This window comes from Primulina eburnea, chromosome 4 (genome assembly GCF_022965805.1).
Source record: "Primulina eburnea isolate SZY01 chromosome 4, ASM2296580v1, whole genome shotgun sequence".
Taxonomy (NCBI): Eukaryota; Viridiplantae; Streptophyta; class Magnoliopsida; order Lamiales; family Gesneriaceae; genus Primulina; species Primulina eburnea.
The window spans coordinates 44,146,078-44,156,842 of NC_133104.1; the positions used below are offsets into that span (position 1 = coordinate 44,146,078).

At 34.6% G+C, this 10,765-nt stretch overlaps 3 protein-coding genes across 4 annotated transcripts; all 3 read right to left on the reverse strand.

Annotated features, from left to right (window-relative positions):
* On the reverse strand, window positions 1-360 carry LOC140830346 (uncharacterized). Its single transcript, XM_073193616.1, has one exon. The coding sequence runs from the start codon at window positions 358-360 to the stop codon at window positions 1-3; it is 360 nt and encodes a 119-aa protein (XP_073049717.1).
* Window positions 361-2,782: 2,422 nt separating this feature from the next.
* Window positions 2,783-6,570, reverse strand: LOC140829399 (uncharacterized). 2 transcript variants are annotated; one of them, XM_073192599.1, is made up of 4 exons: window positions 6,413-6,570; window positions 5,512-6,328; window positions 4,240-4,649; window positions 2,783-3,986 (listed from the first exon to the last, which is right to left on the reverse strand). In XM_073192599.1, the coding sequence occupies exons 2-4, from the start codon at window positions 5,948-5,950 to the stop codon at window positions 3,123-3,125; spliced, it is 1,713 nt and encodes a 570-aa protein (XP_073048700.1). In that variant the 5' UTR covers window positions 5,951-6,328; window positions 6,413-6,570; the 3' UTR covers window positions 2,783-3,122. The 2 variants fall into 2 exon arrangements, with proteins under 2 accessions (XP_073048700.1, XP_073048701.1); XM_073192600.1 differs by having other exon boundaries at window positions 6,417-6,569.
* A 1,760-nt stretch (window positions 6,571-8,330) lies between these two features.
* Window positions 8,331-10,447, reverse strand: LOC140829981 (polygalacturonase-like). The gene is made up of 4 exons (XM_073193263.1): window positions 9,975-10,447; window positions 9,007-9,296; window positions 8,706-8,934; window positions 8,331-8,618 (listed from the first exon to the last, which is right to left on the reverse strand). The coding sequence occupies exons 1-4, from the start codon at window positions 10,422-10,424 to the stop codon at window positions 8,397-8,399; spliced, it is 1,191 nt and encodes a 396-aa protein (XP_073049364.1). The 5' UTR covers window positions 10,425-10,447; the 3' UTR covers window positions 8,331-8,396.
* Between the last annotated feature and the right edge of the window lie 318 nt (window positions 10,448-10,765).

Consider the following 10,765-nt stretch of genomic DNA (forward strand, 5'->3'; position numbering starts at 1 on the left):
TCATGCACCATTTATACATGAAAACATCCTCTGGCTTCTAAACCTGACGAGTTGCTTAGGCTTATCACAACCACGATCAAGGTCTTCAAATCTAGATGCGGAACCACTGCTCTTGGCATGATCCACATGCACCGAGCTATACCGCCGGTGGTGTGCTCCACGCGAAGGCGAAGCTTTCACGGGCTCGCGTTGTGATATCACGTCATGTTGATCATGTTGATGGGGACGATAAGCATCTTCCGAGTGGTAGAAATCCGCTATGTTATAAGAATCCACTGTTCCGGAAGAGAGACACTCGTATCGTCGTCGAACTTTATTCTTCTTGAAAGATTTATACACCATCGGAAGAAAGCCATCCATTGTTTGCGGCTTGTTGAAGTTTTTGGTGATGGGATTTTTTTATATGTTGAATCTTTTGGGAGCCTGAGGGCAAGTAAATTGATAACTGTTTGTGGACTTTGTGTTATATGGGTTCGGTGAGTATTTTACTATTTGTCGATTGTTTGGAAAGACTTTTTCTATCTAATAAAATAATAATACAAGAGTTGGAAGCAGAGAACGCGTTTCCTCCAATTTGAGTGATTTTGACTCTTTCTTTAAGAAACTAAAATAATTGTTTACTAATAATTGGTAATGAGTATATAAATAGTTGAGTAAAATAATTGTCTATTGATCAAATCCTGGTGTTTAATTTATTGTATGATTTAAAAGATTTGAGCTGCACAATTACTATTAAATATAGTTTTTGGTAAACGGCAAACACTCAATCCTATAATTGGTATCAGAGCCAAATTTACATATTTGATTACCATTATTTGCAAGAAGTGTAGTTATTAGGAAAACGATTATTGGAGTGTGATAATTGTCTTTGCTGAGTAAAACAATTAAACTTGACACTTGAGTTATTGTAAGATTTAAAATATTTGAGTTGTATCGTTGTCACCATCTATATATTTTGATAAATCGAAACCCATTTCTTTTATTATAATTTATTTTCATGTCACTTTTCTAATGTTTTATTGATCAACTTGAGAAGAAATAAAACAATTTCGGCACTTAAAAAAACCCGGACATAACTTGGGCGGCCCTTCTTGTATGTTATAATTAATCAATGAATAAATAAATATATGTACCGATAACAATATTAGATATCTTCATTTTTTATTTGGTCAAAAAGGAAATTATGTAAGCATTAGTGGAAGTCTTGCCAGTCTTTTTCAAGGAATGCCTTTTCTTCACTCTGCCTCCTTTAGTATATTTTGATATACTAATTTATTTTTTCATGGATGACTCAAATAAAGACCCGTCTCACAAAATACGACTCGTGAGACCGTTTTACACAAATTTTTGACAACTTCATATTAACCAAGTCAAGACCATAAATAAACAATTATCAGGTATTTTTGACTGTTTCAACCAAAAAGAAAAGCATGCTACGTATATATAGCAATTATTTATTCAACTTCTTAATTTAAAATTAGTTCGAGTGGTTACCTAACAAAAGATAAATATGACTTTTTCGATGGTAGAAAACGGTACTTCAACTGCTATATATTTATTTTAACTTAATACATATTGTAGATTTAAAAAAATAAAAAAAATGTAAGTAAAATAAAATTGTTAGATTGATCACTTCATGTTTTCCTGCTCAGAGGTGCTCTCTCTCTCTCTGATTTTTTTTATTATTTAAATTTTTATGTTAAAGAGAGAAAATTTACATATAATTTTGTAGGGAAAAACATTGTCTACTATGAAATTTAGGATTTTTGTAGCGGAATTGAGTTTTCTCGTTGCTAATAAATTATGTATATTGATTATTTATTAAATCTTGACTTTCTACTTTCATTCTTGAATTTCAGTTATTGTAAATTTTTACATCTCGAGTTCAAAAACTTAAATTTGTTAAAAATTTTATGTTCATTATAAACAACAATAATTAAAGAAATAAATATATTCGAGTTTTGAAATTATCCTACTTGTTTTTTTTCTACTTTCAAAAAAATGACAAAAACTTGTGTGAAACGGTCTCACGGGTGGTATTTGTGACACGGATCTCTTATTTGGGTCATCAATGAAAAAGTATTATTTTTTATGCTAAGAATATTACTTTTTATTGTAAATATGGATGAGGTTGACCCGTCTCACGGATTAAGATCTGTGAGACGGTCTCACATAAGACTAACTCTAAAAAAAATCAAGTTTAAGGTCGATATTTTTGTGAGGGTTATTTATGTTTGCCACTCTTTTATGTATTTGACAGTTATCTCTTTTATCAAGTATTAAAATTATAATATTCTAAAAGAGGTGAAAGTCAAATACACGAAACATAGTGGAAGTTAACGCAGTATCTCATTTTTTAGTGTACATTTGAAGTTGAAAATAAAAGTTTACGAGATAATTTTGTAAATGACCCTTCGTAATTTTCGAGATAATTTGCTTAAAATGAGGGAATTTTTCGTAATTTTCGATATAATTTGCTAAAAATGAGGGAATTTTTTTAATAGAATATCTAATAAGATCACATAATTATCATGTTTTTCTCTTAAAAAGAAAACAATGTTATATACACACACGACTACAATATAACATATGTCTAGTGAGACCGTCTCAGATTAGTATTTGTTTTTTTTATTTTTTTCTCTTTTTTTATCAATATTTGAAGTATTTTAGTTTTTTCCTATAATTATTATGTAACATCTCTTTTTATATACGGTGTCAATTTTGAAATTCACGTCCCGACATAATCTCAGTATTCGTGCTAATACACAAAGAAAATCAATCCTAAGCCGAAAATACAAATAATATTCCCTACAAGATGTTCAAGAAAATTAGTAAAATTATAGATCGATAATACATGATAAAATTTCGTACATATTTCTAATATCACGTATCTTACTGAGAGGCGAGAGCCACTCTCTTGCAACCTATGCTTTCCGACAGATCACAGCATCTTACCCTGCTTGTAGAATCCTACACATAAATAATATGAAAGTTGCAACACCATAATGAATACTGCCCTGCCCGTTTATTCAACCCCGAAAACTATCGAAACCACCATTCAATACGAGCTTCCAGGGTGATTTTTCCAGAGCGAAGAGTTCACGATGTACATGTAACATGTTTTAAACAGCATACATCCTCTTGTATCTCTCACTGCATGCCTCTGGATCCGACACCATATTAGACATTGAAAAAGAACGTGAGAGCGTCTTACCTCTCCTTATGCTTCTCATTCTCGAGTCTTCCAACCTGTGCTGAACGACACAATAGCACATCGAGCCAATTGTAGTCATCATTATTATAGAACCAAGCACGGTAGCATATATAGCAAGCCATCTTTCGTGAGCTCCAACCACAATATATGCGAGTGATATAAAAGCAATGGAAATAAAGAGACAAGCTAACCACATAAGCTTGTTTATAACGAACATGAGCTGTTTCTTTGCCTGGTGCACAATCACGACCACAGAAGTCTGAACCAGGACGACAGCCAGGGAGATGAACAAGGCAAAACTGTCGAATAGAAAGAAGATTACAAAAGCTGCTTTGTTTGCTACATTGGCCTCCCCGAGTGAGAATCCTTCGGTTTTCTGCTCGACATATTGGCCAGGCACGGTGAAAATGGCGGCAAAAGCAACAGTAGCAATAAGGACAGCCACGACAGTTGCGGAATTTATGGCATTATTGAGACCCTCGAGGTGAAGCTTCTTTACTTTCTTCGCAATTTTTCGTACCCTGGATCCTGTCTGGCGACTCTGTTGGAGTTGGGACTGAACATCGTGTTTTATGTCACTGACGGTCTGCTTGAGTTGCTTTGCCGCACTTTGTGGTTTCCCATAATCTTTCGAATGCATAGCTCCTGCATCCTTTAAGACGGTAACTAGTTCAGGAGTTTCAAATTTGCTGGCAATATCCAGAGGCGTCTCTCCAGAACTATTAGTTGCATTTAAGTCAATACCCTCATTGACTATTAAACACCGTACTATCTGCAAGGTAAGGAAACAATATCCACATCAAGTTTCGAAACAAAAATACATTAATAAAAGTCAGGGAGTATGTAAGCAACGGAGTTGGTTTCTTGATCAGGGGAGGGAAAGTTAGAATGACTAAATTTTAGGGGGAGCATAATATACATGAGTTCTGAAAAACATTGATAAGCAAGGGACAGGGGGGATGGCCCCTCTGTCTTAGCCACTGTGAGAATGTAAACAATGCCACAGCAAGATTTTTTGAACAAACCTGAATACGGCATTTTCTTGTTGCAATATGGAGGGCAGTGTTGCCCTTGTTATCTTCCAACTTCAACACAGTTGGGTCCGGCTTTATAAGCTCCATAACAATATCTACATTCTGCCCCTTAACGGCCATATGCAATGCCGTTTGACCTTTTCTGTCGGTTCTGAAACCAATAGTGGGATCTTTTTTCAAAAGGGATTTTACTACTTCCAAGTGGCCCATCCTCGCTGCCGTGTGAAGCACAGTCTTCCCATTATTGCGAGCAATCTTCGCAAGGTTGGAATCAATGTCCAGAAGGAGGTTTACCACTTGAACATGTCCCTGAGCAGCTGCTGTGTGTAAGGCAGTAGAATTGGTAACATCTGTGGTCATGATTAGGCTGGGGAAAAAACGAAGCAGTTCCTTCAGCACATCTGTAATTTTAGCAAATACTGATGAATACGAGCACATGAAATCTCTTGGACGGTTTTTTTTCTTATTGGGTTCAGTCGCAAATTTTATTCTAATATACTTGTGCAAATTCATCGTAGACAGAGTCAACTACTAGTTCATCTGACATATAGGAATCAAACACTTGTAACACTCCACCAAGATTGGAAAAACAAAATTCATATGTAATCAATCTTTTAATTTGTGACTCTTATTTCCATTTTGTAAGCCCATCAAGCATGAAGAGCCAACTCGACAATTTAGAATACCTTTCATGTTTATCCACCTTGAACAATGTTCTCCACAGATACGGGTAAAAATCATACTTGAACACTAAAGTCGTGTTTGAATTTGATGAACTATTTGTGGGGAGGATTTCTAAGCACTCCATATTGATGGATTAAAAATAACTATAGTAGGTTTAAAATCATTTGTCAAATGAATTTATCCAAACAAACCAATGGATTTTGTTAATATGAATTTGAAATCCCTCGCTTCAAATTCAGTCGTTCAAATGCAACTAATTGTTCCTGTTATGTGGGAAAGGGTGTGAGGGAAATCCCTACGAGTTTAAACTCATCTATAACATTTACATGAAGCCTTATTATAAATTAGACGGAAAAACTAGTGCAATTCATTCAACTGAATTGAGCCCAAATCTAAATCATTTAGGAATCATTTGTACATGATACACCAAGAAAACCCATTAGTGAAGAAAAGCTAGAAACCACCAAAAGCGTTAAGAAATCACAACCATTAACAATTACTCATCCAAAGCTAAAAGCCCTCCAAAAAGAACGAATTCTTGTTAAAATCGAGTAATGAAGAACTCGGTTGAAGACTTACCAAGATGACCCTGCTTGGCAGCCACATGGAAGGGATCATAGCCATTGTTAGCCGCAATCGAGGCAACCTCAACATCCGAATAACTCAAGAACTCCCCAACAACTGAGACATTCCCATTTTCTGCCGAAACATATAAAGGAGTCTCGCCTTCTTGGTTCTGATTCGACAGCAAATCTCTCACACCGTTATTAATATTATCAAATTTCTGAATTATTTCTTTCACTTTCCCTAAGTTACCCGCCCGGGCAGCAAGATGAAGAGGGGAATCCCCTCGCTTCCCCGGTGAATCCTTGTTCTTTTTCCTCTCAACACCAAAACTCAGCTGCCTTTCCATTGCTAGCCTAAAGCTTTTCTGCTTCTCCATTAACCCTTTAAAGCTCTTCTGTTTCTCCACCACTATACCGCGAAAACTCCTTTGTTTCTCCATAATAGGCTCCATATCTCTCGAAATTTCCGAGATAACAGGCAAGAAAATTTCTGTAATGAATGTTCAAACTGTTTCACTCACTATAACCATTTCTCCACGATCAACATAAATTTCACATATTTCAAAAGATTATAACAAAAACCCACTCCAGATAGAAAAATCAGACAAAATAACAAAGTACCTGGGAATCTTGATAGCGATATAAAGCTAAAAACTTCAACCTCGATACTCTTGCCAAACCTCACAAGAACTCATCTACAAACTTGAATACATAAAATCCCAATCTGAAGTGGATGAAATCACTCGAACCACTTCCAAAAATAATTAAGTTGCACAAGATATGGAGCTCGAATTGTATCGATTTCAACCCAAAATCTGAATTCTAGAGAACTGTTTCCAAGAGCCACCATCAATATTAAAGATCGAATCTTTTTCCAAACCATGGAGAACCACATAAAAAATCAGAGAAATTACCTACATGATGTACACAATCAGCAGATGTTGCTGCAATTTTCCTGACTTTAAAGCGCAACTTTTTTTTTTGGATGTCAGTGTAGTTAGATCACATGTCCCTATTTTGTTTCTATATTCGCAACTTTTTTCGCCTTGAATTATTTTTAGTTTTTATCTACTTTATTGGATATGTTCGGAACTTTGTGGGAAATTCTATAATCACTCAGCGGATTTCCACCGTTCATTTGGTACAAAGAGTAAATTTTTTATGAGACGGTCTCACGAATCTTTATCTGTGACATGATCAATCCTATCAATATTCACGATAAAAAGTAATACTAATTTTTTTCATAGATAATCCAAATAAGAGATCTGTTGGTATTTTTTTCATGGATAATCCAAATAAGAGATCCGTCTCACAAAATACGACATGTGAGATCGTCTCACACAAATTTTTGTCTTGATACAAAATCCACACGATACCAAACGAATGATGAATGCTTAACACCTCATGTAACATAAAATCTCTGGATATTCGGAAAACAACCTTTGCATATTATATTTTTTCCCTACTTTATATAAACAAATTATTATTATTATTATAATTATAAAATAATAACTCAAAAATTATTACATAATTATATATATCATGCCTTTGTCCATATCCAAAGGTGACTAAAATATTTATTATATATATTACATTTATATTTTACAGCAATGTTGGAAACGAGTTTAGTTTTTGTATATATCATTGTTGTCAACGGTCAACATTGGAGGTCCTGCGAAAAGAGAGAAACAATGTTGTTACCAATTACCATTTGTAAGTCTGCTAGAAGAGACGTGAGAAAAATGTTTTAACATGTGTTTTTAGTTTTATTTTATAAATCTAATCATACATCAGATAGATTAAATAGCACATAAACACGTTAATTTTAAGAATAAATGCATGCAATTTCGAGTTTATTAAAAACATAAGTTCCAAAATCAAGAATATGTGGTAAAATTTCTGCCGATCGTTGTTAGGTCAAGTATTTTTTTTTTTTAGTTGTAAAGTAAGGAAGGGTTAGAGACAAATTTTATTCGAGTTTTTTTTTTAAAAAAAATTTATATTATTAAATATTTATTATTTAAAATAAAGTGTAAATGTTATATTAAAATTCAAGAAAATAGTTTAAAATTTTATCTAAAAACATTACGTTTTTTTTTTTTTTTTTTTTTTGCATTTTTCTGCTCTTTTTCACGTTTAATATGATCAACCAAAATTTATACCGATCACTTTATTCATGCTTTTGCCCGAAACAATGCTTTTTCCTCACGTTTGGCACTTAGGTCGAACTTTGTCACACTTTTTAAAACACTGAAATATATATATGACATATATGCAAGTTTCTAGGTCATTTAAGATAATATCAATTTTAGTTTTGTATGTGTTATATTAGCACGTGTCAGTTGTCCTTTTCAACTAAGGTAAAAATTTGTGTGAGACGATCCCACGTGTCATATTTATGAGATAGATCTCTTATTTGGGCCTCCCATTAAAAAATATTACTTTTTATGCTAAGAGTATTAATTTTTATTGTGAATATGAGTAAGGTTGACCAGACCTACAGATTATGATCCATAAGACGGTCTTATATGGGACCCACTCTCCAACTAATATAGAACATATTCAATTATGACAAACACTTGTGTGAGACAGTCTCACGGGTCGTATTTGTGAGGATCTCTTATTTGAGTCATCCATGGAAAATTATTATTTTTTATGCTTAGAGTATTACTTTTTATTGTGAATATCCGTAAGGTTGACCCGTCTCACGGATTAAGATCCGTGTTAAAATTAAATCACACGAAAATTTACATATAATTTCATTTGATGGCGGCAATTGCCAATATATATATATATATATATATATATATATATATATATATATATATATATATATATATATATATATAGCCGCCACGCCACATGATCAAACACAATCGATCGCTAGTGGGTTCGTCCTTAGACCAAACAACTTGTCGGCTCGACTCGCCCCGTGGTCGTCCCTGCCGCATTAGAGCATAAAGCCTTTGGCGCATGATTTTGGTAACTTAGGGTAACGTTTTCCAATTTGATTTGGTCGCAGGGTTTAGTCTTGCTGCAATCAAATTTCACAGCTACTTCAGTTGCTGATGTCCCATGAATATCCTGATAAGTAACATCACTGATTTTCACACCCGACACCTACATGATAAAAATATATATGGCCGAGTCATCCAACGGGAAAACAAATTAAATCGAATTTGTTATAATCTCGTCTCGTCTATGTACCTGTCCAGGACAATTTTTGTTGCCGGGGCAATAATTTTGGTCTATCACGATAGGGTTTTGCACATTGTTCATTATTGCATGCTGAAACACAACATTATTAACAAACCCTTTGCTTGGTCTTCCCCATGTCTTAATCCTCAGCCCATTTTGTGCATCTTTAAATCTAACCGTTCTAACTGTCACATTATGCACTCCAGCTTCATCAAAATCCTTGCCTAAGCTTCCAATGCTGCTTTCAAAGTAACATTCAGTCATCACAGTACCCGAGTTGTGTTGGATCAAGAGAAATTTATGCAAATACCTGATGCCGTGTCCGGGGCCGCAATCGACATTTTCGATCAACAAATTCATGGCACCAGGCCCGATCGAGACGCAATCGTCTCCCGTACTGATTTTAGAGTTCAAAATGGCGACATCGGTGGATAATTGTACGTGAACCCCATCGGTGTTAGGGCTGTTTCCCGAAGCCGAAATGTTGACTCCCTGCAACTTCACGTTTTGACATCCATTGATCACGATATGAAACATTTGGCTATTTAGGGAACTCAGCCCAATAATTTCTACGTTTTTTGAATTTGATATTCCCAGAGACTGCAAGAGAAAAGGAAAACTTTACAAATTCGCACAATTAGTACAAGTACAAACTAATTTGTATTGAGCGTAAAGTCTAAACAAATTGTCCAAGTATCGACCATAAATATTAGAATATTCGCGGACAGATGCATTTAATATGAAAATATTCAATTCGGGACTTAAGTAAATTTATTTATAAGTTTATATTTGGCAATGTTGACTTATCGTGATACATAGAATAAAACAAAAGAATATTAGTGGACAGGTGCATTTAATCATTTGGAGAAATTAGACACGTTATGTAATTTATTAAAATTTAAAATAAATTTAATGTATAATTATTGTCTTCTAAATAACCGTGACCATACACTTTCTCACTAACCTAAAAGTAGTTAATCTCCTACAAAAATGACCACTAAACATCCCACATGACCAAGAAAATCAAAACCGTTGCTTTTGAAACTTCCAAGCTTTAATTCTAGCTTAGCTTGTTTGCATCACAATCTTAATCTATCCAAACATATATTTTTAAATATAAAAAAAACGTTCTAAAAATCATAATCAATGGAAATCAGTATCTTGAGGAAACAAAATGTTAATTACTCATGTGTTTTGATTGATTTTTTTATGGAAATTAATTATTTTCCTTAAGAAAAATTGAACCAAAAATGTACTATACAAAAAAAAAACACTTACCGTCGCACCACTAGGGCAGTTGCTGCCATGCATCTTACAAGCCCACAAGCCGGCACCTTGGCCATCGAGGGCACCACCTCGAATAGAGACGCCATCGACACCCTCGAAAAATAGCCAGTTTCCGACGTTCCCAATGACGTTGTAGTCGAGGGGGGCGACAAGGGTGCCGTCGACTTGAATGGTGATTGTCTTATTGCTACAAGGACCACTAAAGTGTAAGTTCTTGAGCAAGAACCTCCCTTTTGGCACATAAATGGTGGAGGGATTTATGTCGCCGCAAGCCGAGGACCATGCCGTTGAAAATGCGGCAGTGGAGTCTGTCTTTCCATCTGGCTTTGCACCTAAATCCATGACATTTAACATGGTTGGAGTGGCGAATGATTTGTGGCATAAAATCAAGAAAAGTGCAAGAAAAATAGCGTCGGCAATAGAGTTCGTAATAAGATACATTTTTTAAGAGAGTTTCAGTGGGGTTTGAGAGACGTGGGGAGGTTTTAATTTAATTTGGGAGTTGCATATTTATAGGTGATTTGGAGGTAAAAAGCTTGTGTTTTTACTTAAGTGTTAGTATAAATGAAATGGTAGTGGTTTCTTTATTTTTTCTTAACAGAAAAAGAAAAGAGAAAGGAAAATGAAATATGGAATACGCAATATATGGGCGGAAATCAAGAAATGGTTAACATTTAACTGAAAACGGCTATTTGCATGGGACCAAAATTTTAGTGAAAAATTGGGTGCTAATTTGAGTGCGTGAACTTAGACAAAAAGCTATTCAATATATATTTGGCACA